Raw genomic sequence first — 27,990 nt, forward strand, 5'->3', positions numbered from 1 at the left:
CACTAGAATATATATCTTATGATGGAAGTGGTCTTTCTTTTGTTTTGTTTTCATTGCTGTATTACTAACCCCTACAAGTGCTTGGTACATGGCAGGCACTCAATGCATATTTGTTGAACGAATGAGTGAATGCATGAATAGAAAACTGAACTTTGTCACTCTTTCAACCTGGGGAGCAAAACCATGTGAAAGGTCACTGAGGAAGTTCCAATGTGGATGCCTGGAAGATACAAGAGAACAACTCCCAGAGATTTGGAAACACAGAGGAGGAGAGGTTTAAAAGGAGTGTGAGTTCAGATTGGGACATTTACAGTTAGGGTGACTTGAGGAATGTCCTATGATGAGTCCATTGGGCTTTTGGAGACAAAGGTCTGGAGAGAAGCTGGGGCTAGAGATAGACTTGGGAATTGTCCACATGGAGGTACTAACTTAAGCCATGAGAGGAGGAGGAGGAGGAAGAGGAGAAAGAGACAGACACAGAGAGAGAGAGAGAGAGAGAGGAAGAGAGAGCTCACCGAGAACAAATTATTGGGGAACACCTACCTTTAGGGGAGGAGAAAAAAAAAGTAGGAGTATTTCAAGAGTGAGAGAGTAACCAGAAGATTTAAATGTCATGGAAACCAAAGATGCAGCATCAAGACAGAAGAAATCATCGATAACACTGAAGGCAGCACACTGCAGGGGAGAAAGAAGATTGGGAATTGGTGGTTAGATGTGACCACCCAGAGATCTGCCATCCTACTGCCCACATGTCCTGATGAGCAGGTAGATGCCCTTGAGCACCAGTCAGCAGTGCAATGGGGAGTCATGGAAAATTTTCCAGCAGCAGATTGACAAGATCAGAGCTTTGCTGGAAGCAGGTTCACACGAGTGTAAGATGGCTGGGAAGGGGAAAAATCAATGGACACCCTTTAGTGGGATATTGCAGAAGTCCAGACTGAGGGAGGTCTAGAAGCTAATTAAGGGCTGGTGGCTTCAATGTTCAACATGTAGAGCAGGACAATGACAGGCCCAAGGTCACAGGGCTCCCAGGGCTTCCTGGACCTCAGGTGGGGATGGCCATTGCTGTTTGCATGTCACCAGCAGTAAGTGTTTCCCAACTCGGTCTCTCTCAGCCTCTGTAGCTAATATTTGCCTCCTATTGATTCAGTATCTAGCCTGTTACTTTTTAACTGGAGCCTGGGGTTCAAAGGCCTGATTGTTGTTTAAACACTCATTGCATTGGGGAGGGCATGTCCCCCTGACAACCTCAACAGATGAACAAGCAAGGATCTTCTAAGTAAATATAGAATGCAGAGGAGGCAAGAGGGGGCCAGGATGGGGGTTGAGGTCATGGTGAGAGGGACTGTGAGGGAGCATGATGACCCCAGTGGCAGAGTCGTAGAATTGCTAAGAGAGCTACATAACGAGAATTCAAAAGACAAATCCCAAACTCAAACTTTCTGCTATAAACAATATTAAATACAGTCATGTGTTGCTTAACAACTGGGACACATTCTGAGAAATGCGTCGTTAGGCGATTTCATCATTGTGCAAACATCAGAGTGTACTCACACAAACCTGGATGGCACAGCCTGCTACACACCTAGGCTATATGGCCCAGCCTATTGCTCCAAGACTACAAACCTGTACAGCATGTGACTGTTCTGTTCAGGCAATTGTAGCACAATGGTAAGGGTTTGTGCATCTAAACGTAGCTAAACATAGAAAGGGTGATGTGTTGCGAAGGCTATGACGTCACTAGGCAATATGACTAGGCAATAGGAATTTTTCAGCTCCATTATCATCTCACGGGACCACCATCGTATGTGGGGTCCATTGCTGACCTAAATGCCTTTATGCGGTGCATGACTGTATGTTACAACTTAATATCTAAAATCCTTTAATAACAGAAACTCTAAACAATTCAGCATCTCAGAGCTTCATCAAAGAGTTCCTGGGAGTAGAAAATCCAGTCCTCAGTCTCTGGTCTCTTTAGTCCTTCAACTCTGTCGGACAAAGGGAAGTTTATGTTGTCCCTGGACGCTCCCTGGAAACTATGAGATGCTTGTTTTGTGGTGTGGGGGAGGCTGGAGGGAGGCTGGGGGTTCTGCCCTGTGGCAGCCAGAAAGGCGGTGCTGAAACTAGGACTGTCCCGGAGATCAGGCTGTCTTTTCACACTGTGCTGGGGTCCCATATTTCACTGGCGTCAGTGGATTTTGTAAACTTAAGTAGGCCCCCTACCCTCAAAAACCTCCCCAATTTTCTGGGACATAAATGCCATGAATTTGACCTTGATTCCTTTTGATATAAACCAAGCATCACCTTTGGTATTTGTTAAAATAAAAATTCTTCTGGAAGGGTCACGTGTTTAGCCTATCAGTCATTCACATCTTAGTACAAATGAGTTTATTGTTCACCAGGATGTGTGGGCAGTAGGATGGCAGATCTCCAGATGGTCACATCTAACGACCAATTTCCAATCTTCTCTCTCCCCTTTAGCGTGCTGCCTTCAGTGTAATCGATGATTTCTTCTGTCTCGACACTCTGGTTTCTCCGACAGGAGGTTTTGATGCAGGGGCAGGGAATGGGCAGTAGGGTTGGTGGCTAAATGATGCCTTTGAACCAGACAACCTGGGTTCAGAGAACCACTCTGCGAGTCTCCTAACCTCCTAGTCTGTTTCCTTGTATGTAAATTGGTGCTAATAACATCTACCTCTTTAGGCTGGTGTGGAAATATTGTAAGAGAGTAAACTGAAGGCCACTGTCCCTAGGGGAAGTTGTCTCTGTAAAAGGATGCTGAAGGCTGAAGATAAACTCTCTACGGCAGCTTGGCTTACTGTTACCAACTCCTTCCCTTTTCTTTTGGGTGCCACTAGGTATTTCCCAGCCCCGTGGGAGGCGCTGGCAGGTGGCTTGGAGGCCGCTCACTCAGGTGCAGGTAAGCAGCTCAGAGAGGCAGAAAGGGCTGAGGGCCCTACTGGAGTGCCACAAAGGGGGGCTGTGGCGAGGGAAGGGTGACGCCATGGCTGAGGGCCTCGGGGCTGATCGACCAGCTGGGGCTTGGGTGAGCATCACAGAGGCCATCAAGGTGTCCTTGGAGGATGGCCCTGGAGTACTTGCAACCCCATTCAGGGGACAGAGGACGACACCCTAGGCCCAAGGAGAGAGCCCGGCCCAGCCTGTCCCATGAGGATCCACCAGGGACCTCTGGAGGAAAGAGCCTCAACAAGGAGTTTGATCTAGAAATTGAATACTTATTCCCCAAAGACTATTTTAAACCAAAAGAGGCAAATTACACTGAAAGAGCTAACAATTGAAGCCCCTGGCACTGCATGGAAACAGGGCCCCAGTGCAAGAGAAGATTGGTGCCGAGCAGCGAAGGCCCCCTGTTTGTGCCCATCTAACAGGTGTGGGCAGTCCTGGGCCCGCACCTGTGGAGTGCAGGCTTATCTCGGCCTTCAGGGCCAGCTCCCCCAGCTCCACATGCCGGGGTTCACTGTTCAAAGATTGAGGACTGAAGAGTGTAGCATGCTCCGGGGTGCGAGGGCCCTAATTCCCACCTACTGCTTCTTTGCTCCAGCTTTTTGGGTCTTGCTCCAGCTCAGTGATCAAGGGCTTCTCCTCAATTTTGCCTTGATCAAGGCAAGGTCAAGGGCTTCTCCTCAATTTTGAGGAAGACAAGGCATAACCCAGAGGGCATGGTGGGCTCCGGTCCCTGTCCTGAAAGACAAAATTTCTTGCGAATGTTTGCGAAGATACACTCCCATGCTGGGATGATGTGTCACAGGAGGTTGATTACGCTGTTTATTATTTTTTTTTTGAGACAGAGTCTCTTGCTCCGTCACCTAGGCTGGAGTGCAGTGATGCAATCTCGGCTCACTGCAACCTCAGCCTCCTGGGTTTAAGCGATTCTCCTGCCTCAGCCTCCCGAGTAGCTGAGACGACAGGCGCATGCCACCAGACCAGGCTAATTTTTATAATTTGAGTAGAGATGGGGTTTCAACCTGTTGGCCAGGCTGGTCTCGAACTCCTGACCTCTCAGTTGATTTGCCCACCTTGGCCTCCCAAAGTGCTGGCATTACAGGTGTGAGCCACCCTGCCTGGCCTACTTACACTCTTTAAATTGTCTTGCTGTCAACTCCTCTTGGGACTCCTTGGCTCCTTCCCCACCTATAGTGGCAGCCTGCTACTGCTTGGTCGCTTGGCACAGGGCCCATCCTGCTCAGGACAGGTAGGACTGTCTCCATCCTTGCACTTTTTTAAAGGAGAGACCAGCTTAATGTGCTTGCAGATTTCCTGGGAAAACCTGGGTTTTTTTTTTGCCTGAACTGGGAAGCAGAAGGATGGAACCCTGCCGGCTGTGTCTCTGCTGGGGTTACCTCCAGGCCAGGGTGGTCTGTCCATTCCCCGCTGCCCCCAACTGCCCAAGCTGGGCCGTTCGTGCAGCTTCCTGGCCTCCCTTCCTGAGCTCAGTGTTGAGTAGCCCCTCTGCTGCAGACAAGCCACTGGGTGGAGGTGGTGGGGTGAATGAGGTCCCACCCACTTCCACGGCCCACGGGGGCAGTAGGAAGCTGACCACTGTCGCCCATCAGCTCTCAGGTTTCTAGCTGGGAGAAGCGCCCACAGGGGCGGCTGTTCTGGGTCTGTAGAGAGGAGGCAGGGCTGCCCCAGCAGAGTCCAGGGCCACACATGAGAACAAAACCTGGCCCTCCAGGCCCACAGTACTGGTCATATCTGGACTGATCAAGGGCAAGAACCCCGGGACTCACATGGAAAAGGAGAGCGTTAGACAAAGCAAGGCCGGCCCTGCAGGGCCACATATTCCGCGATCACGTGATTCGAGCCGCTGACAACTGGGCACTCCGCAGCGCAGAACCTTCCGCCTTTAGCCTTGGTACTCAGTCTGGACAAGGCCAAACAGGATTGAGAACTCGACTCCCTGATTCCAGCAACAGTATTTAAAACTCCCTAGGAAGGGTATTGCTTAGACACCACCCGAATCTGCCTTTAATCACAGGAATGTGGCTCTCACCCATCCCTCTCGGCCTTATTCCGTTTCAGCCTGCTCTATTTGGAGGTGCGCTTGCTCTAGTACCGTACACCCCTTCCAAACTCATTTGTCTGCAAGTAAGCCCTTTCCTCGGAGAGGAAAAAAGGCTTACTCCAAGAACTGACGTGGGGAGTGGGCAAAAATGTGTGGAGGAAACACGGTCTTCCCTCACGGTTCCAAAGGGGAGCTGTGCAGCAAGGCTGCAGAGCTGCGAGGGAGGGGCCTGGAGCCCTGGGAAAAGGCACATCTGAAAAGGTAGTTTCTGGGGACACCTGGCCAAGAAAAGGATGAAGTTATCGCAACCAGTTCAAACACCAAGGCCGTAAGACCAGCAGAGGACCTGGAAGAGCCACAACCGCTTGTGGGAGTCTGTGCTTTGAGTGGGCCTGGGAGAAGGTGACACAGGGACAGTCTCTGACCTTCACCTGGAAGCACCGAGGGCTCAGGACGCCTTGTCCCCAGGAGGCCCCTGGGAAGTGAGGGCGACTATGCCTGGAGGTGACAGGAGGGCTCCATGCTGTCAACACTCCAGGTACCCGAGACTTGCAGCCCAGCTGGGAACTTTGCAGAGGAAAGCGGAGGAGGCATACGAGCAGCACGGGGCACGGTGAAGGGGGCTGGGCAGGAAGGAACACAGCAACAGGCTAATTGGGGAGACTGACCTTTTTCCCAGTCTGGCCTAAGTTCAGCCCTAAAAGGTTCCCAACAGGGACTCTCCCTTCTTGCTCTCTTGAGCTCCCACTGGGTGACAGCTGGGCACTGCGGCCTACTTACCGAGGACTGTGTCTTGGGTCGTCAGTAAACTCATGCTCAAAGTTTTTCCAGCCCATTCAAGTTCTATAACTGATTCCTTAGGGATTCTACAGCCTGAGCTCTCTGGAAGCTGTTTTGAGAAGTGTTCTCTCCCAGAAAGTGGTTTCTGCGTTCTTACCTCAGGAACCCCTTTGAACACAGCTCTGAGGGCCAACCCCGGGAAAGCTAGCGTCAGAATTCAGGACACCTGTGCTCACCGCAAACACTTTTACCAGGAGCTTCACCATCTCACAAGTGCCTAATGAGTCTTGGATTTCAGAGCAGGTTAAAAGCTTATTAATCTAGTGACTGTGTCATTGATATAATTCGTTCCACCATGTGTGGTTTTAAGAAAGAACATACAAATATTCACAGTGGCTCTGTCCAATTGTGCCTCCCATGTGTACTCGTAACTCTGGAGGAGGCAGGAATTCCAGGCACTGCCAACAGCTTCCTGGCAAGATGCCATCTACTGTTAATGGAAAAAGACAAACTGCAAGAAACTAAATGATGTCCTGCTTCCCCGCTATCTCCTCCTCTGCCCCAACGGGATGGGTTAAGCACATCAAGAGGAAGCTCAGTACTAAAGAAAAAGGGAAAATTCTCCAGGAGTCTGACATGATCTGAGCGGAATGAAATGGCATGAGGAAAAATGCCACCGGGTTTGCACAGGGCAGTGACACACGGTCAGGATTTTTTTTTTTTTTTTTTTTGAGACGGAGTCTCGCTCTGTCGCCCAGGCTGGAGTGCAGTGGCGCGATCTCGGCTCACTGCAAGCTCCGCCTCCCAGGTTCACGCCATTCTCCTGCCTCAGCCTCCCGAGTAGCTGGGACTACAGGCGCCCGCCACCACGCCCGGCTAATTTTTTGTATTTTTAGTAGAGACGGGGTTTCACCGTATTAGCCAGGATGGTCTTGATCTCCTGACGGTCGGGATTTTGACAGCACCTTTCTGAGAAGCAACTTGGAGATTCATTATTGAATCTCATTAACTCTCACACAAGTTGAGGGCCAGGCATACAAGGATGCCTTTTGAGGAACAGACTAACATGGATTATACAAATGTTACATAAAATCAGTAATTCTCAAGTTTAATAAAAGAACAAAACAGTAGAAGGATAAGAATAAATGTGCATCCTTTTAGTAGGCTTAAGCTATGTGTTTTGGGCAGACTTTAACTTTTTTTTTTTTTTGAAACAGAGTCTCGCTCTGTCGCCCAGGCTGGAGTGCAATGGCATGATCTCGGCTCACTGCAACCTCTGCCTCCCGGGTTCAAGTGATTCTCCTGCCTCAGCCTCCTGAGTAGCTGGGATTACAGGTATGCGCTACCACATCTGGCTAATATAGAGATATTTTTTGTATTTTTAGTAGAGATGGGGTTTCACCATGTTGGTCAGGCTGGTCTCGAATGCCTGACCTCAGTGATCCGCCCACCTCAGCCTCCCAAAGGGCTGGGATTACAGGCGTGAGCCACCATGCCCTGCCAGACTTTAATGTTTTTAAAAGGGTGGAGCTTTTAGGGAGATGAAGGAAATGAACGCACTATAAATCTGCAGGCATTTAAACCCCTCTGAAACAATTAAGTTGGTGCATTCACAAAGAAGTTTTAAATCAAACAACCCATAATACTTGATGTAGAAAATGTTCCAGCTTCCATAATTCTTTATTAAATATTTGACAAGTTGCATCGCTTCTTTACAATGACTTCATTTTGTCACATTAGTCTTTTGCTGTCAGGAAAACAATCTACAGTGTCTCTTTAGATCTCTCAAGAAAAAAGAAAAGCGAAAAGGATTTGTTCTTCAAGAAAACTTTTCCTGTGTGTATCAAATTCAACCATAGTTTAAAGCTATTCTGATTGTGAAAATGAGCATTATTCATAAGTTGTCTTAAAAAAAATTCAAGGTAGTTTGGTTTTTACCACTGTATCAAATAGTACTTGGCTTCCTATTAGGTGGTGGGTTTATAATAAAAAGTTATGAAACATTGAGAATTTATTTGGAATGCTTGAAACTTTTCACCTTAAAAGTCACTGCTTTTTTCATGTTTCATTTGATGATAGATCCTGAATTAAGAAATAACAGCAAATTCACATCATCTTCCCACAGTTTTCTCAGGCTCCAAGGGTCGAAATTCGGAGGACACAGCTTGGAGAAAACTGTAGAAGGGACTAAGCTCTCACCCCCTTTTGAAACCAGATTACTCAATAAAGGTGTAAAAATGCTATACAAATATATACAAATATATTTGGACAGCATATGTACGTATATATGTATATATATTACATACATAGTAGTAAAGGAAGAACAAAGTCACACAAAGTTAACATGAAGGAAACCGTGACAATCTAGGTGAAATTAGTCCGAGTGGAAGGGGAAAACTGGCTTACCTAGGAACACAGATACCTGCAGACACGGAGTTATACAGAGGTACGGTCACGAGGAAGGCTTCTGATGCACTGGTACGGGGTTGAGAATGCAGTGCACGCAAGGTTAGGTGCCAACAGCAATGCTACTCCTTACACACAGAAAGCCAACGAACAGAAAGACATGCCTTTGAAACGTGTTGCTTTGAATGGAACATCTTTAACAAACGACGGATGTTTAATGGGAGGTTTGCTTGGAAAATTTCATGCCAACAGGAAGCTACCCCATTTCTAGAAAACATTCTCCAAGCTCCTGTCTGAATGCTACAGCATTTTCTCTGACATACTGAGAACACTCTGGGGTGGGGGTGTGCGTATGCAAATGTATAGACACTGTTCATTAAGGCTTATATAAATTAAAAAAGTGGTCCAAAGAATATCACATTTTTTCCCCCAGTTTTAAAATCTAAAGTACAAAGTGGAGTTTATAAGGATTTGTTTTTTAAAAACACATCTGAGTCCTGAAATTGGCAGTTCTGACATGACTTATCAGGATGTACCCCAATGCCTGAATGACAGAGGTAGCGCGTGATCTTCGGGCTCGGGGAAGGTCAGGAAGGGAGCAGGCCAGGCAGTTACCCTGCACAGCGGCACCCCCTACTGGCAAGGCAGAAAATGATACCAGACAGCACCTCCCACCTCTCCCTGTAAGTACAGGGGTGCAGGGGCAGGGTAAGGAGGAGAGAGAAGAGGAGAATTAGCACAGTGGGTAGGGGCTGCAGAACTGATTAACCCAGGCTCTCTTTATACGTTTTTAAATTTCGGAGGTGAGTACAAGACTCTTAGAAATACAGGAGTCGACTGTTAATGGGTAACTGTTAGAACAATTAAAAAGTTGCCATGTATGAACCTGGCTTTCAAGAGGGCCACTGTGGCTCTGGCAAGTTAGCAGCGGTGCACACTGTCTATGCAACAATGGGAGATGTAGAAAATGGTTCAAATGTTTTGCACGCTGTTTCTCAGAATCTGTCACTGTGAGGCCGGGTGCGGTGGCTCATGCCTGTAATCCCAGCACTTTGGAAGGCTGAGGTAGGAGGATCACCTGAGGTCAGGAGTTCAAGACCAGCCTGGCCAGCATGGTGAAACCATCTCTACTAAAAATACAAAAATTAGCCAGGCCTGGTGGCGGGTGCCTGTAATCCCAGCTATTCGGTGAGGCTGAGGCAGAAGAACCGCTTGAAGCTGGGAGGCAGAAGTTATAGCGAGCTGAGATTGAGCCACTGAACTCCAGCCTGAGCTACAGAGCGAGACTCTGTCTCAAAAATATTAATAAGAATCTGTCCCTTTGCCCTTACATGGGAGAAATAATACACGCCAAGTCGCTCTGTATCCCTCGTTGTCTGAATTTAGGGAATAGCTGATGTCACCTGCTGAAGGGTCCTGGAAACAAAAGTCAAGTGTCTTACCTTTGTTCTTGTGATTTGTCAGAGGACTGGCTACAGAGAAGCATAAACATTTCAGGCAAAAAGGAAAAGAGCACTGAAGCTGGGAGTACACTGTAACACAGAAAATGAAGGCCTCATTGCTGCCGGCTCTGGGACCAGCGGCGGAGAGGCACAGGCTGTTGGACCTTCATTCCGCCAGGCGCTCTTTCCACGTCCTTCCTCGGGCCAACAAGGGGCAGGAATGGAAATAGTCGGGACACACAGGCAGCTGTGATAACTGATGTTAAGAAACCTGCAACAGGCAGTGCGTGAACTCTGGCACGTACTTCTCGGCCTCATGTAAGTGGCCCATAATAATTACAGCTTCAGCAGACAACTCAAGAAACTGCATTAAGGTGATTTCTCTGGCTATAAAGAGAGCCCGGCCTGCAGAGCAGTGTGGCTGCTGCGACCTCTGGGATAGGCAACACTGCCCTCTCTGCCCCAGGGCTACTCACAGGGCAGGTCGGGGCCCAAGGAATGGCCCAGCAACCGCTCCTCACCCAGCACAGAGCACAGGGCAGGTCGGGGCCCAAGGAATGGCCCAGCAACTGCTCCTCACCCAGCACAGAGCACACTGTCTTTCCTGCCACCTGCAATTATGCTGTGAAGATGACGGGGTGTGGTCATCATGATTCAGAAGAATCAAGATCTATGACCATTTTAGGCAAAGAGAGAAACTTCGAGAATTGCTGAGGACTAGTGAATCTTGTTTTGCTTTTTTAAAAAAAATACTAAAACCCCACTTCAGCAATATTTAGTTGTCATTTAAATCAAGCTGGTATTATTAAGGGGTTGATGAACTGAGGTGTCACTCACAATTACTGCCTTCCAAGAATTCATGGGGTGGATTTCAGTAATTCTTGTTTGCTTCTGGCTTAGAAATTGTCAGAATGATTTTTCTTTTATACTTTCCAATACTTGACTTAATATGCATTTAGTGACTATTCTGTTTTTTTCAATACACAGTTTACAAGATGACAGAAGTATCCCAGTTCTTAGGCTAGAACTGGATTTCTCCCTCTACAATTACACGATTACTCTCAAAAACCAAGAAAGTGTACTGCTCAACTCAGGCTCTGGCATGATTCTTAAAAAGAAAACTGACTCTAGACTACAGGGGCTTACAAAAAGGGGATTTTTTACCACTGAGACATTTGTTATGTTAACTGTAGGGGAAACGTCTCACCAACAGTCAAAACCAATGAGTAGGATTTTTTTTTTTTAAGTTACATAGCATCTAAGTTTTCTGATCACTACCAGGTACTTTTCAACCAATAAGAAAAAGGAACCAACACTCAGCTCTGTAGAAATCTACCTTCTTTTAGAAACCTCAGGCCTCTGCACCTTTAGACAACTCATTTACGACGACAACCTTCCATGGCTTCTCACATGCCACCCAGGGCACGGTAAAAATGGCAATTTCTTACACCGAGAGGTCCTTTTTATGTAACAAACAGACATCCCCAAACCACAACTCTTTTGTCCTATTGATGACTGGCATGAGATCAAATCTCTAGCGTCCCCTAACTGCCCCGACAGGGTCTAGGATAACACAGGTTAAAAAGGACAGTCGGGTCGTTCAACTCCCACACTGCCTCAGGTGTTTTCTCAAAGCACGACAATTCTGCAATGGAGACTTACACGTGGAAAAGAATCAAACTATGCAGGTACCCTCAGTCCTCTGCCACTACCAGCTCAACAGCTTGAGCTCAGAGGATCAAGTCAAGTCTCTGTCTCACTTTTAATCTAGCGCACAACAGACACAACTCAGGCAGTACACGGTATCGAAGCATGCAACAGGTCATTGGTAACGAAACTCAGTTAGATTAAGTGTACATTAAATAAATCTTTGTAGTTGAGTAGAAATCACAAAACAGTTGGTGAGGACAGGTCTGTAGGCTCAGCTTTACATCCAGGTTTTTATACACCAGCAGCCAGATTCACAATGGATAGATATTGCACCGGAAAGATGTGTGCGGGGAAAAGAAATCATCATCACATTTAATGTTCATGATAAAAAAATAAAAACAAAACCAGACATGACCTCCATGTAGTACATAAAGTGCCTTCAGAATTGGTGCATTTACAACAAAAACTGGTTATTTAGCTACCATTAGCAAACGCATACAAACAGGAGACTAAACAGATCTGGTTTCCACAGTTTTGAATCAAGCAGTGCCAAGTTTCATTCAAAATGTCTCTACTACAAACAGCAAAGAGGAAATAGAATAAAAGATGACTGTACAGCGCCAGGAAGGGCTAAATAATTTCTCTGATGAGAAATGGGAGTCCAACCCTGTCTCAAATGTGTTACAGCACATGTAATTACTTCTAAGGAATAATGGTGTGATTCCTTTCAAGTCAACACAAAATTTGTCATGCTATGTTACAATTCTCTCAGCCTGTAGCTATTAGCTAAATTTGTACAAAAAAACCCCAAAACAAAAACGTAATATCCAGTTTTTCATTCTGAGTATGGAAAAAATTATTATGTCTAATATTATATTGGAAATTCTCTCAAAGTACTTGTCTGTAGAAGGTTTTTGGACAAAAACTTGCCTTCCAATTCTAATAAAGTAGAGGGTGGAGGTGTCAGAGACTTAAAAAATAAAAATGTCATTGACATTAAGCCTGGTATGAAAGTGAAATACAAAAAAAAAATGCTCACTTTTCCAAGTACATGAGACACCTTTAATCATAACGAAATAAAATCTGAAAATCGGTCTAAATCATTTTAAAAAGTAAACATGAGTTGTAATACTATACCTGTAGAGTGATTAATTCCATTCATTGTCATTAGAAAGGATGTAAAATATTTATTAAGGGCTTTGCCTGCAGAGGCACAACATAAATAGCGTAAGTCCTCCTGAAATGTAATTAGTGTACACATCAACCAGTTGATAATTTGTGGTGGGAAATGCAGAAACTCAAGCTGGGACCAGGTTCCCACATCCGATCTTGGACGAGTGCATGGCGAAGGCTCGGCTCCAGGGACCATGCCTGCAGCTGCTCTCTGCCGTCGCCTCTGCAAAAGTCTGTTAGGCAAATGCAAAAGTGCAAGCAGAACTTGCTTGAAGAACAACCACCCCCGAGGCAGAGGGTGCTTAATCCACCCCTTCAAATCCTTGAGCATTTTCCACGGCCATGAGAAGTTTCTCTCGTAAATCTTCAAAGGTTTCATATGGAGGTAAGTCAAGGCGATTAAAGCTGCAAAAGGAACAAAAAGTATAGGTGAAAAGCCACAACAGCACTTCCTAGATCTGGTTAGTAGGGCATGGTGTTTGAGTAACAGAATAAAAAAGCCTTAACCAACAATTTTGATTACCTGGGGGAAAAAAAAAAACCCAAAACCTCTAGCTATGAAACATCTACACTAAGTAAGCTCTTGTAATTTACAGAGAAAAGAACATTTTGAATGGTCCATGAAACCTTTGCTATAGTCAGATGCAGATCTTAGAACAATCCTGGTGGGAAGGGAAATGAAAAGCAAAGTAACTGGCAAGATTTCCAAACCCTTGGACCACAGAGTTGATGCTTTTGGAGTTACCCACGAATTAAGACTGTGTGTGTCTCTAACACTATTACTTATTCCACACTAGGCCTCAAGCCAAGTGCTTTTCTATTAACTCACTTCATTTTCATCACAACCCTATGAAGCAGGTCATGTTATCTCTACTCTGCACAGGAGCTCCTGGAGCAGAGACAAGGTTCCTGAGGTCACAGTCTTTGTCATACGGCAGACCCACAAATAGAACCCAGGCTGTCTGGGGCTCCGAAATACCAGTGCTAAGCTACCTCCTCTGATCAAAGTCAGGCAAAATTGACATTTGCTATGCAAAGTTGCATTTAGAAAAAGTCCCTACATATCTGGAGGCTTCAGATGGGGGTGGCGACTGCAAATCACCCTGGCAATAGTGAGGGCTTTCAGACAAATAGATGGCCTCTGTCCTTCCGTGACATGGGGAAACTGCATACAGGGGTGCCAAGTGGATCGGATCAGTGGGCCTGGCATACAGCAAATGCTCAATTACTCAAGAGATGGTATCAGTGTGAACACCTTTCAACATTTACTGAATGTCTACATGGGGCTCAAGACCAGAGCCTCTAGCCACAGAACCTGCACCTCTGTGTGTGTGTGTGTATGTGTTGGGGTGTGGTTGCTGATGTGTATCTGTCATGAAAATGGCATGCACACTGGCCACAGCTCATTATGACATAAGAGCTCAAGTTCACGGAGTGCTCACCATGCCCCACCAGCCTTGTCTCAATGTTATGAACCCTGGCAATCACCTTGTAAGGCAGCTAATGCTTCATCCCTATTTCACAGAGAGGGGGAGCTTGAGACACAGCGAGGTTAGGTAACTTGCCCAAGGTCACACGAGGCCAGGTACAGCCCCGGGGTGCTCCAAAGCCCAGCTCTTGAAGTGCACTTGTGCTGTCTCTGCCGTGAGTGCTCACACTGTCTGTGTTTAAAACCGCCCCCTCCAGGTATTGATGTGTGATTCCAAGAATGAGCAAAGTAATCTCCTAGGTTTTAAAAGCTAACCATTCACGCGCTCGCTTCAGCAGCACTTGCACATACACTAAAAGCTAACCAATGTCACAGCCACAGAAAAGAAACAAATACTGTAGAGGGCCCTTTAACAACCCCTAAATGTTGAGTAAGTCCCACGGAGTTCCACTTGGATTCTCCAACAGCCCCTAAACACTAAAAGACAAGAGAATAACACTGTGCTTGTCAAACTGGGGTTCTCAGAAACCCAGGAATCCTAAAAGAGTAAGTACTAATAGAGGGCTTTCACTTTCTGTTATCATATTGATAAAGACAGGACTTCACATCTACAGATGGCATTTAAAAGAGGCTTTCACGGAAAGTGGCTTCAGGCTTTTCAGCTGGGGTTCCACAGTCCTGGGCCTGCAATTCCTATCGGGGTCTCAGGCCCATTCTTGAGATCTGTGACCATTTTTTCCCTTTAAAAAAGGTTCATAGATTATTCAGGTTTGAGAAACACTGGAATGATGAAGAGAGAGGCAAAGACGGGAGGTCAAGATCTGAGGTTCTGAATCATGCTGCTTAATGCTTCATCACTTTGCATCTCCATGTTATCTGTAAAAAAGTGGGTCATAACATCACACACCTCTTAGGACCACTGTGATGATGGTATGAGTCAACCACATCAAGTGCTTAGCACCATCCCCAGAATGAACTGAGTGCTTGGTGAGTGTGAGTTCCTATCATTTCAGAGGTCAGGACACACGAACCTGGCTTTGGTCTGCACTAATGAGCTGGGTGACCTTAAGGAGCTCATTGTCCTCAGAGGGCTTCAGCGTCCTCATGTGGAAGATGCACGGGCTGAATGAGATGATTTTTGTTTGGAGTCTTCCTAAAAGGGCAGGTGAGCCTGTGATTCTTAATGAAGAGTAATTTTAAATGTCTGAGTAGTGACCTTTTACAGAACAATGAAATGACGTCCTTTGAATGTCAGACACTCATTGGAAAGCTTAATGAAAGGCACCCTCATCACAGAGAACCAGATCCTTCAGCTTCTGCTCTTCTAGGAAATCAGATTTTTATTTTGAACTTTAATTGTGTATCATAATACATGGAAGAAATCAAACCTATGTATGGCGAAATTTTAGGGCGGAACTGTTGCCATGAAACAGCCAGTGAAGTTCCTGTTTCCTATGTCAAAATACAGGCAGGGTCAGGTAGGGAGGAAAGCCATTTCGAAGAAACAGCAGAACGGTTCCACTCACGCTAGCCAGTGTTGCTTGCAACTGCCAGTCCCCACCATCCAGGTCAAGTTAGTCTGGAGAGAACATCATTGGGAAAACTACATAGTTGCTTTATTTCCATGACACATAAAGAGGAAGATAAGTTCTGGTAAGAGCCAGCTGGGCGGTTCCCCTCCTGTAGGTAGACCTTTGCCCTTCCTAGGGAAGAGCCCTGCCAGCCTATAAGAATCATCTGGGGAGCTTTGAAAATCCCACTGCCCGGGTCACACACCAGACCAATGAAGTCCAAATCCCAGGCATGAGTGATTTCTTTAAAGTTCTCTAGATGGTTCCAACATGCAGCTGCGGTTGAGAACCATTGAGTTCAGAGGTCTTATCTGGGAAGTTCTACTTGGGGCAGAATCATGTGGGCTCCGAAATAAAAAAAACAGCTCAACAGTAAGACATGTGTCCCTGAAGTCATGGAGAAACATGGGTTGAATGAACACGAAATTGGCTCACTAATCTGGTTTCCTTGGAAAAGTCTAAAAAGAAAGTGGCTATATCAACAGAGACAGTGTATCTGGTGTAGTGGTTAAGGGTGCAGGCTCTAATTCTGGTAGACCTGAGTTCAAATCCTGGGAATCTGTGACTCAGGTAAGCCCTGCACCAGCCTTCTGACAGCCCAAGGGAATAACATATCTCATAAGGCTGCCATAAAGATTAAGCAGTGCCTGACCATAGATGACTGTGCCCAATAATTTCGCTTTTCCTAATCTTCATCCTGGTTAGTACTATAAGCCTCAGTTCCGCATCACCACCCACAGTCCTGGGGCTTGGCTCAACGCCAGTGCCTTTCATATGGAGGCCAGTAGAATCCAGAAAACCACGTATGACTCAGACACTGTTTGGATAAAAGCTCTGAACTACTCGAGCATTCTTCCCTTAGAATAAAGCCAGAGAACCATGGACAACGACTGCTCTGGATATTCATCAATTTTAGGCTGGAGTCAGCTTGCTTTCAAGGCTCTGACAGGCAATGATCACATTCTTTCCATTTGGAGACTCATGTGAATGGTATGAATGGAAAAAAAACCCCACTTTTCTGGAGAGGCAAGGGTATCCGACGGAGGTAAAAAACCTTTCACAGTCGAAAATGTGTTTTCGCAAACACATCTGCATGAGAATTCTCTCCTGGCCAGCACTGCTAGTTTAAGGGAGGGCGTTTCCTGCAGGGAGTGTGCGGTCGCTTGTGTTAGCTCGGTAAGGCCAGAGCAGGCTTTGCAGACCCCGTTGCATGAGAAACACAGGGCTACGCTGCTCACCGTTCTCCAGAAGGCCCACTTCCGCTGCTTCCCCAGGAGCAAGAAATGAAGGCTTTTTTTAATGCAGAAAAACCAACATGAGGGACATGGGAGTTTGAGTTAGCAAGAGCTCCCTGAACCCGGCTTCAAGAAATCGATCCTGTCCAGTCTGCATTTGCGCTGGGTTTCACGCAACTCTTCAGGAAACAACCGGACCCTTCTGCCTCACTGTGTCTCCTGAGAGGGCCTTCTGAGGGCAGCCACGCTCCACGCCTGGGCATCCCCGGCCACGTGTCAGCCCTCTTACTCTCCTCCAACCAGTCACATTACTGCTCAATTCCAGGGAATTACGGGTTATTCATGGGCATAGAAGGCCTTTGAAAAAGGATGTTTCCACAGGGTATTTTGTCCTAATTTCTCAACCAATTTAAGATTGGAGTTAAAACCCAATGTGTTTATAGAGGCTGAGAGCTGCCTTATACATGTATGGTGAACAGCGAAAGCTGCATTACCTAGAATAATGAGGGAAAGACTGGGCTCAGGGGAGAAATTCCCCATGGCAGGGACGCCTGAGCCCTTTACGTGCCAAACATACTGAGTGCATTACGTCTTTTTTTTTTTTTTTTTTGAGACAGAGTCTTGCTGTGTCACCCAGGCTGGAGTGCAGTGAGTGGCACAATCTTGGCTCACTGCAAGCTCCGTCTCCCGGGTTCACATCATTCTCCTGCCTCAGCCTCCCAAGTAGCTGGGACTACAGGCACCCGCCACCACGCCTGGCTAATTTTTTTGTATTTTTAGTAGAGATGGGGTTTCACTGTGTTAGCCAGGATGCTCTCGATCTCCTGACTTCGTGATCCGCTCGCCTCAGCCTCCTAAAGTTCTGGGATTACAGACGTGAGCCACCACGCCTGGTCCGCATTACGTCTTAATAGCACTACTGTACAATTCCTATTTTCATCCACATCACTGTCCTTTAGTTCTCTAAGCTACTTACAAACAGGAAACAGAGCAATCTATAGCCCCGAGCCCAGCACCACACCCAGCTAAGTAGTTCAAATACTGCTGTTGACGTGCGTGTGTTTTTGCCACTCACCATGTGTGAGCTCTGGGCAGTTTCTCAGGACTGCCCCATTGCTCTATTGTAAACAGCTGAGGACCATTGGAACCTAGACAAGAAAGAAAAAGAAATGTTAAGAGTACTTGGGGTAGAAGAATGAAGCTATGGTGTGGTCTGCAGTCCAGCTACTGTCAGGGCAGGGTTTGCCCCCAAGGGTGAGGTCCAAGACACTCTCTTCTGCTGCAACATTGATATTTAATGTTGAGGGAAGCCAGAGGTCTGCACAACCTCCCAGAAAGATCGCATTGTCTCCAGAATGGAATTGCACTAAGTTTAACAACCACAACAGTTATGTGGAAAGGCAGGCAGCTACAGCCTCTCAGCTGGACCCTGGCAATTTAAACTTCAAACTAGTTTTGGAGGTGGGAGGGCGAATGAAATGTGACCTTCAGTATGCAAAGTAGAGAGTGATTTTTTTAAATCTATAGTAAACATGGAAAAATTCTGCCTACTGGAGGTGACTTCATAGATCGGTTTACACCATATAAATGACCCTGCAAACCCTAGTGTCTAATGATTTTCTAAAAAACTAAACCAGGAAAAAAAAAAAGAGCAGCCTTATGGATCTCTTCACAAACCGCCCCCCAATCCCTCGAGGTAGAAGCACCATGTTGTCTATATAAAGTACAGCTAACAGCACTTTAACTGAACTTTCATGCAACCTATGCATGGCACACTGTCCTGAAACTTAGCTTTCTGCAGAGGCCTGGGCAGCAGGGTTCTTGGGCCAGAGTTCATGCCTGGCTGGAAATTCCCAGGAGGACAACAGAACCTCATGGTATCCTGCTCACCATAAAGTTCGGCAAATCCATTCATAGGTACTCGCGATGTCCCCGTGACAAACTGCAGTAACCGGATACGCTTTTCGGCGTCCATGAGTAGCACAGCCTATGAACAGAGGCAGAAGCTCGTTATATCCCCCACGTGACCCACGGCACATGCTGCTGTCATGCAGGCAGGCAGAGCTTAATCTTATTTATACTGTAATGTAAGACCTAGACAGTTGACACTGAAAACTGAGTAGTTTTTTTTTATGGCCACAATATGAGCTGGCCTCTCTAATCTAAGAGACTGAGTGATCACAACGTCCATCTCTTTCTTCTTCTGCCAATAGGCCAAAATAAACGATATAAAAAGCAAACGCTCTGATGGCACCGAGCTCATGTTTCTGTGTTCGAGGCTTACCAGTTCCCCCTAAGCCAATGATAAATATACAGTATTTAAGATTTGTCATCACAAGGGGAAGCCAGGTTATGAGATGGGATTTCAGACTGTAGACATGTTCCCTAGAAGACATCATTTTATCAAATGAAAAAAAAAAAAAAAAAGCCAAACAAAACAAAACAAAAAAACAAAGGCAAAGATGGGGTTCTAAAACAATCTGTGTATCTTACATAACTGCATTATTACAGGAATCCAGGTGGCTTTACTGGTAATGTCACTGGGACTATTTAAAACAAGCCAAGTGAGACCTGGACTAGGATTTGAAGACTCTGCATTTTTTTTTTTTTTTTTTTTTTTGACACGAGTCTCGCTTTGTCGCCCAGGCTGGAATGCAGTGGTGCGATCTCGGCTCACTGCAAGCTCCGCCTCCCGGGTTCATGCCATTCTCCTGCCTCAGCCTCCTGAGTAGCTGGGACTACAGGTGCCCACCACCGCGCCCGGCTAATTTTTTGTATTTTTTAGTAGAGACGGGGTTTCACCGTGTTAGCCAGGATGGTCTCGATCTCCTGACCTCGTGATCCACCCACCTCGGCCTCCCAAAGTGCTGGGATTATAGGCCTGAGCCACCACGCCCAGGACTCTGCTTTTTTCATCTCTATTCCTGCTGGCATTTGAAATAGTAGTAATAGGCATTTAGAAATGTGAAAAAGGCTGGGAATGGTGGCTCATGCCTGTAATCCCAGCACTTTGAGGGGCCGAGGTAGGAGGACTGCTTAAGCCCAAGAATTTGAAACCAGCCTGGGCAACATAGTGAGACCCTATCTTTAAAAAATAAATAAAAAAAAATAAAAGAAATTTGAAAAAGTTAAATGATTCCTTTTTGGGTGAAGTAAATAATCAGTCTTTTTGGGGATAACTGTTCTTTTTTTAAGTTTGTTTACTGCATCTCCCTTGGACTTGGACTCATCCATTCCTATTTTACTTCCCTCCTAAGCTGAACAGGATACAAACACTGGCCCTAAGATAGTAAATCAAAGTTGTGTTATCTTTGGTTGAAAGATACACAGATCAAAATATTTGTTGGAATGTATTTTAAAAATTGAGAGAATGACTTCTTAACAGAAAGTGGCACTTTGCAAAGCCAACCCTGAAGCCTGTTTCTGCCCTGAGGAGCCCTCCATTTCTATTTACACTTTGGAGGACCAGTCCCTCAAATAAAAGTCACTTTCACGAGGTGGTCAAGGAAGGCCAGTGTGCTTTTGCAGTGACCAACTTCATTCAAGTCTAGCTGTCTGCTCCAGTTACAGAGGAGCTGCCACGGGGCTGCTGGCTCAGTTTGCCTCTTCCCTCCCCCAGCAGTCCAAGCTCTAACAGACCCCAAAGCCAGCATCAGTCCTGAAGTCAGACCACACGGAGGGCACCACACAGCTCTCAATCCTGCCTCAGGTGGAGGACAAGGGGCAGGGTCAGGCCCTGGAGTTCATTACCTTCCAGAACCACTGAATGACAGGGTGGTTTGGACAGTAGCCGTTCTTGTAAATAGAATGCTGTCTCCAGTCATTCACGTCCACGTCACCAAGGCCGCACATGAGCAACTAGGAAGAAAATTTACCAGATGTAAAAGCAGGATGTGAAAGCTGCGAGATCACACACTGAGAAATGACCGCCCTCAGTGCCAGCATGTGGTCACTGTGCCGTGAAGGTAAGCTACCAAATCATAACAGAGGAAGGCAGACACCTGTTCCAGGCTCCACCTGCCATAGCGATCACAGAGGCAGCAGTCACAAGGGTGGCTCAATTCGAACCCTGTGCAAGCCACGGTATGTTATATTGGATATAAAAATGCCACAGTCGTCCTCTCTACCCCTCTAGTCTTACACATGGGACCCGTGGATTTTCTCATGCTCCAGCAGCATCTGCGCATTACATGGCTGCTTCTCCTCCTGAGAGGTTATTCCTCTTATCTGAAAGCATCTCCCTACCCACAAAAGAATTAGTGCTTATGACAGCAAGAACTTCTCTCCTCCGGGCTAGTCAATTCCAGTGATGACAAATCACCTCATCTGATCTGTCCAGAGGCCTAAGAACGGCAAACATATGCCAATACTAAGGCATAACTGGGTCTTCGAGTTAGCATTTAGTCTAAGGTTTGCTGTTCTTATTACTCAACTCTCCATCAGGGGAGGTTTCCTGTGGACGAATGGAAGAAATTCCTGCAAAGGTACCAGAATGAAATGGAAACAGAACTAAGCCAGAAGCCTGGAAATACAGTTCCTAGGCCTGACTGTGCCAAAACCTTGCTGGGTAAACCCAGCTGCTCCCTGCCTCACTTTCCCACCTATAAGAGGAAAGGCTTGAGGTATATGATTTCCACAGACATATCGATCTTGAACTTTCCGTTTTGAGATAAAAGTATAGAAAGCCAGTCTACGGAAAACGCTCAATGGATGTGGATGGGGCAAACAGCCAAGTCCCACCAACAGCTTCTCAACAGACACAGTCTTCCTCCTGTTTCTCTTGACACAACAAAGGGCGAGATATTCCTTTGTTTTTAAAATGGCTGTTGCTCATGCTCATCTATGTCACACCAAGAAGCTGAACTAAACAATCATTAAACTACCTTTTGCTACTACCTTGTTGCCTTCTGGTATTTTTCCTCACTCAACATACACCACTTCAAGTTCAACGAGACATCTGTTCTACAGGCCCAAGTAGATGCTTATGGCCACCTTGTGGCCAAGACCCCCATTTGGCTGCCACGGTGGGGGTGGATGGGGATGCAGCAGAGGACACTTGGCCAGTCTGGGAGTGTAAGCAGGTTGCTGCTGTCCAAAGGGCTACTGCAAACCTTGTTTCTACTTGTTGTGGCGATTTGCCTCGCCTGGTGCTAGGGCCATGATCCCAGCTCTGCTCAGTGGTCTCTATTCACCAGGCATGTTCCAGAACCACCCTCTCATGGGCAAGGCAACTACAGCGGATTATTTTTGCTGTTCTTACTCCCACATTGGCAAACAAGCCCCATAAGAGACATGTAATAGAACCACATGGGCAAACAAGCCCCATAAGAGACAGGTAATAGAATTCATCTAAAGTTAACCTCTAGGACATTATGGATCCAAGTATATTAAAATATTACTTGTAATGAGAAATACTTTAAAAAATCCACTTTACATAAAATAATGTTTATAATACAAACCTCCAGCTCATTTTCATCAAAAATTTTAATCAAATCAATAGGAAGCAGTTCTGTGAATCCCTGAAAGAAAAAAAAAAATCATCTTAAACACCTATTGCCTTGAAGAAAAAAAAAAACAAATTCACAGGAAAAACAAACTTTTCTCGTAAGCCAGAAAAAAATGCAATCTCTCCTGACGATTCCTACGTCAGAGACAGTATCAAGTAACTATAGTTCCAGTAAAAACAGCACAGTCACTACAAAAGTTTTGAAAAATCATAGAATCTAGAAGATTCGAGTAGTAGAGTAATTTTTGAAACCTGATGAGAATACTGGCTACTGTAGGCAGGTGGATTCCAAAAGCCATTTATAACACTGCTGTGAGTCAGTGCGCCCTAAAATGCACAGGCCACAGATGTGTAAGAGACACACTTAAAAATAACGCCCGGGAGGCATGGAGAAGAAACACAGAGGGAGGCGGGTGATGGGTGCAGACTGTGCGCCCAGAAAACCACGCTCCAGTTCCCAGGTTACCACTAACTATGGCGTGATCTAGGACGAGCTCAGCTCTGCTGGGCCCTGCGCACTGCCAAAGTCGTGTTTCTGAAGGTGTGGACTGCCTGTGGTGGGGCCCAGGAATCTGCTTCCTGGGATTTCTTATCTAAATAAAGAACGAAACCTGACATTCTGCCCCCCCATTTTAAGTTCCTAAGGCCCTGAGTTGTTTCTGAGTGTGCTGCCCGGGCTTCACTCATCCTGTGTAGGTGCCTGAGTGAAGGGAAATAATTGCCCCAAGAGCTCTGCCTCAGTGCAGAGAACACCAGTCACGTGGACGCGAGGCCGTTTCCTGTGTGATCTCTGAGGTAATGGATACTATCAGATTTAAGAAAGAATTTCACTTTTGGTCCAAGTGGAATACTGTTTAAAATGATGAATCCTTCACCCTCTGCTAGGGGCCTGGGAGCATCCCTCATATTAAAAAGTTGGATCTGGGCAGTGCCTGCTTTGCTCTGTATCAGGGTAAAAGTTGTCAAGAGGTGGCTGGATATAAAATAAAAACTAAGCTTAAGAAAATGTGTTTTCCATGTATCTGTATAGAAAATAATCTGCAATGGATTACTAATATAGCCACAAAGAAAAAGGGCAGGGGATTAAAAAAAAAATGCCCAGGGCTGGGCGCGGTGGTTCATGCCGGTAATTCCAGCACTTTGGAAGGCCGAGGTGGGTGGATCATGAGGTCAGGAGATCAAGATCATCCTGGCCAACATGGGGAAACCCTGTCTCTACTAAAAATACAAAAATTAGCCGGGCGTGGTGGCACATGCCTGTAGTCCCAGCTACTCGGGGGCTGACGCAGGAGAACTGCTTGAACCTGGGAGGCAGAGGCTGCAGTGAGCCAAGATCACGCCACTACACTCTCGCCTGGGTGACAGAGCGAGACTCTGTCTCAACAACAACAACAACAAAAAACCCAGGCAGCAGTGATCCATGGAGGGTGGTGAGGCACTGCGGGGACTGTGCTTTATCATTCAGCTCTGAGCCCTCGGGCTTCTTGGAAACTGTCACTGCAGCAAAAGACAGCCTTCTCTTGGGTACCACCTGAAACTTCAAGACAATGGTTCTAGATCAAGTTTGTAAAATGTCCTCTTTAAACAGGACAAATATGAAAATAAGAAGTCAAGCAGGAGAACCCGTGAAAAGGAAAAAGAGGTAGCGGCACGGCAGCTGAACACTCTCGTGCTGGAGACTGGCCAGCGGCGTGAGCTGTGCGATCCCAGCCTTCCTGCGGGGTCCCCAGCCTCGCCCCTGTCTCTCAGTGCATGATCAGCTCCACCACACCAGCCAAAGGAGAAGCGCGATCCCCGCTCGACCCAGGACCAGAGGCACACGGCAGAGAACCCTGGCCAGCAAGGCTCACCTCCAAGAAGGCGTTCATCTGCTTCTGGACCCTGTTCACAAATCTCCACTGGATGACTAAGCTGCAGGAGAAAAGAGGACAATATTGAGCCACCTCTGTCATCACTAGCACTCACTGCTTTCTTCACAACAGGGAGTGCTTCTCCTCCACCCGTGACAGCAGAGCAGAGGGGAGGGTCTCCTCTGCGCCCCCACTGTTTAGTTTATTCATGGCTTCTTTCAAGACTCCCTGGAACACCTGTGAAAAACCTAAAATCTCACTGGAGATTTCAAAAGAATAATTAGCTTCCCCCACATCAAGGTTTGGCTGACCTAAACTGCTTTAAATGTTTAACTGCTTTAAAATGCTTTAAATGCTTCAACTGCTTTAAAATGTGACAACATAGAGAAAAGGGGAAAGTTCATGGGGTATGAACACACAGGTATATGTGTATAAGATGCACACACCCATCTACACACCACATATATGTATATGTATTTGTAAAGAGTACTCAGGACAATGCATTTAGTTATCTAATATTTCATTCTCGTATCCAATGTGCTAATATTCAACAATAACATACAAGCTTTATCAGCAAAATGATTTGCACTCATAATTTAATGCCAAAATTTAGAAGATGAATGGTAAGACCTCCTTATGCAACTGAAGTTCACCAAAACCAAGTTCCCTGTGACAGTGTTCAATGCACAGCATAACTGATCACAAGGCAAATCTACTCTGGGTGTCATCTGAGGCATTCCATCATTCTGAAGGGCTCTCACCTTTGGAGTGGTACCACTGTAACCATGGTAACGGCCCTGAGGACCAGCCTGCAGCACAACCATTGTGCAGCCTCTCAGGCGGCACCTCCTGGGCTACAGTGATCAGCTCAACAGCATTCTTCTGGCACCAGGGGAGCAGAGGTATCAGGGAGCAGCTGGTGATTTCGATTACACTTTTAAAAGTAAAGCTAGCTGGAACCCTGCCTGGCCCTGACTCCCACTACGTTTGAACCCTAAAAGAACCACAAAGAATGGTGCAAGACACATACCACACATGTCAGAGTCCTCAGACTTGAGACCTGGGTCACCCTGGGCTAGAATATTTTTTAAATCCCACACAGTCTGTACTTTCTGAAGGAAGACAATGGTGTCTGCCAGGGTGTCATCAGCTAAGATTGTTCAAATTCAGAACAAGCGTGCCAATTAATGTGGCCAGGTAAGAACTGATGTATCTTATTTCTAGCCTATGTATTCAGCATAACTTGAATTTTCCACTCTCACTTTCAACTTGAGAGTGGAAAAAAGTCTGCCATGTAATAGTTCCAGTCCTTGCCGGGATCTCTGACTAGAGACTCTAACAGGCTCCGTTTCTTCCTAATTAGGAAGGACAGTAGGTTTTCCTTTGCAGATCACACTGAAAGGTGCTAAGACCCACAGTCAATTCAAGAGCTGTCTGAATTCAAGACCTCTGACCAATTCCAAATGAGAAGAAAGGAGGGAGCCCAGCCTGTTGAAATGAAGCACTGAATGCAAACAAGGAACTCAGGCCACTGCGGCGACCCACAAGGGAGCCACAAACTGCACACTGCAGTGCTCACCTCACCCCTGCACAAGGGGATCTCCTTGGAAGATCCCAGAGTTATGCATTTGAAGCACACATATACACTAAAAAAGAAAATGTAATGTGCCCAACAGAGCAAAAACTTCTGCCTGGTACAAATGTCTTAGAATCACTTAAGAGCTAGACTTCCAAAAGGACTCAACGTTTTGTTCCACTCTGAGACTGAGATTGAATTAAGAATATTACAAATACCAGAAACAATTCCGTAGGGTTGCACATGCTGAATTCTTCCTATCCATTTTAATTATTTCTATACACTTCTGTTATGGAAAAGTTGTTGGGAGAGAGACAAAGTATTTTTTCTTCGTTGGTTCCTAATTTTGCTCCGCTGGTCACTGACACCGTGGCCCTCTGTTGCAATTCTAAATCTTAGTTGATATCCACATATTCCAAAAGAGTATCTGCCATATTACTCAATAATATAGACCTTTTCTCCCTCCTCTGCTCCTTTATAGGCAGCTCAATGGAGTCATGATACAAGACAGACTTTCCATCCCATCCCATATTCAACTTCCCATGAGCCCAAGCCAAAAAAGAACTCATATTGTTGAAAACTGACCAATAAACTCATGCCCATAATAAATACATGAGCTGTTTCAGCAAGGGACAGTGACCAAACATGCTGCTCAATTTATTAAAAAAAAAAAAAAGGCAGTAAATATGTGTATACGTACTCGATATATTCCCTTTTGTTTTCATTTGTGACCATTATTTCTGACCCATTGGGCTTCAAATCCACTTGATATGTCTGTAATTACAAAGATAAAACAACAATTACTTATCACGAAGTTATCTTGCATATTATTATAGAGTAACAATGTCTTACTATAAAAGGAAGACAACATGTATTCAGAAATATTTCCCAGCAGATGGGCTCTGTGCACAAGAGAATGTCCAATGAGGCTTTCAAATTGCTAGGATGTTACACAGTTAAAGATGCTATCATTAAAGGCGAATTGTTTTATGGTTACTTATGACTTTTAATTATTCTTCATGTATTAGCAATAATGAAGAGCAACATTTTTTCATCTGCTATTCATTTATCAGGACACTAATTATGTTTAATAGAGAAAAGAACAGGGTACACCCATCAAGACTCCAGAAATCCAAATTCTAATGCATTCTGTTTCTGAATATTTTCTAGTTATAAAAAAGGATGCATGGTATTTCTTTCAAAAATGCAAACAGATACTTAAAGACAAGAAAGAAGCTTAAGGATCCAGGCTGAAGAGACAGATTTATCTGGTTTTTGAAGACATTTATTTGCATAGGACGCCTTCTCCTTGCTCATCTGCCCCGAAGCTTCCTCCCTTAGTGCCACCCACCATCATGAATAAAGCAGCTGCAATCAGGGCAGCCCTTTCTCCTATGCTCTGACCCAGATCTAGCTTACCATCATGCCCTATATAGCAGTAACCAGTGTGAGGGAAGGGAGAAAGGCCTATTATTTTAAAATAAATTTTTTTTTCTCATTGTAGAAATTTTGGGGAAAAAAAGGTGGAAAAATATACCACCTACACCTCTCCTACTGAAAGAAAGCCATGCCACTATTTTGGTGGGATTCCCTGTAAGTCTCTTTTCCTCTGCCTGCAGAGTAAACCAAGCAGGGGGAGAGGGTTTTCTAGAGTAAGTGTTAGGGTGGTACCCAGGAGGGATAGAGGTTCCACGCTGTGATAAATGCTGTGCTCTGGCAGAGGCTGCCTCCAGGGGTTCCTTGGTCCTGCCACCTGCACCCAAGAGATCCTGAGCCCCTCCGACCCGAGCACTCGCACCTGTGTCTCTCATGCGGCTTCTCCATGCACTGGCTCTTGTTCCCATTCACACTGAGATGGCTTTTCAACGTAAAACACATTCATCATCCATCCAGTCCCTCTACATTCTCTTTTTCTCTTTATTCAGGAAGGAATCTCATTTTTCCACTACACTTTCCATTTCTGCAAAGTCAACTGAAGTCTTCACTGTGCCCAATGTGAATTTTAATCCTGTTGCTGCGTTTCCGGTTCTGCTGACGTCCTTCATTTCTCCATTTCCCTTTCCAGCTGCCATCCTCCCAGTGCATTCCATGTTCTCCCAGGGGTCATCTGCTCCTGCCCCGTACAAGCCGTGTCGGGGATGGAGGATGCCAAACGGTTTCCACTCGGGGGTGGGGTGGGGATGTTTCCACAGTGAAACACCGCAGTTCGTGGCTGTTCTCAGAGGTGCGCGGACAGTGCTCATTCATACCTTTTGTTCTACGTGTTAATAACCCAGGTTGGCTTTTCTTTTTTTCCCCATTTATTCCTCCCCAGAAAGCCTTGTTGTTCCTTCAGTAACAGTTTTC

The 27,990-nt window shown here is 45.8% G+C and overlaps 1 protein-coding gene and 1 long non-coding RNA gene across 44 annotated transcripts in view; one reads left to right on the top strand and one right to left on the bottom strand.

Moving 5' to 3' along the window:
• The first annotated feature begins 298 nt into the window (after positions 1-298).
• Positions 299-7,152, top strand: LOC114673866 (uncharacterized). Its single transcript, XR_013408119.1, has 3 exons — positions 299-421; positions 2,859-2,920; positions 7,024-7,152. It is a non-coding gene; the product is annotated as an uncharacterized LOC114673866 (long non-coding RNA).
• Positions 7,153-7,467: 315 nt separating this feature from the next.
• NEDD4L (NEDD4 like E3 ubiquitin protein ligase) overlaps positions 7,468-27,990 on the bottom strand; it is a 367,516-nt gene continuing 346,993 nt past the window's right edge. For all 43 annotated transcript variants that reach the window (XM_077974731.1, XM_077974729.1, XM_077974725.1 and 40 more), the window contains 7 exons: positions 26,345-26,418; positions 24,069-24,129; positions 22,172-22,231; positions 20,463-20,570; positions 18,603-18,699; positions 17,788-17,860; positions 7,468-12,882 (listed from right to left, as the gene is read on the bottom strand). In XM_077974731.1, coding sequence (XP_077830857.1) covers positions 12,780-12,882; positions 17,788-17,860; positions 18,603-18,699; positions 20,463-20,570; positions 22,172-22,231; positions 24,069-24,129; positions 26,345-26,418 — 576 coding nt within the window. In that variant the 3' untranslated portion in view covers positions 7,468-12,779. The remainder of the gene's footprint in view (positions 12,883-17,787; positions 17,861-18,602; positions 18,700-20,462; positions 20,571-22,171; positions 22,232-24,068; positions 24,130-26,344; positions 26,419-27,990) is intronic.

This window comes from Macaca mulatta, chromosome 18, assembly GCF_049350105.2.
Source record: "Macaca mulatta isolate MMU2019108-1 chromosome 18, T2T-MMU8v2.0, whole genome shotgun sequence".
Taxonomy (NCBI): Eukaryota; Metazoa; Chordata; class Mammalia; order Primates; family Cercopithecidae; genus Macaca; species Macaca mulatta.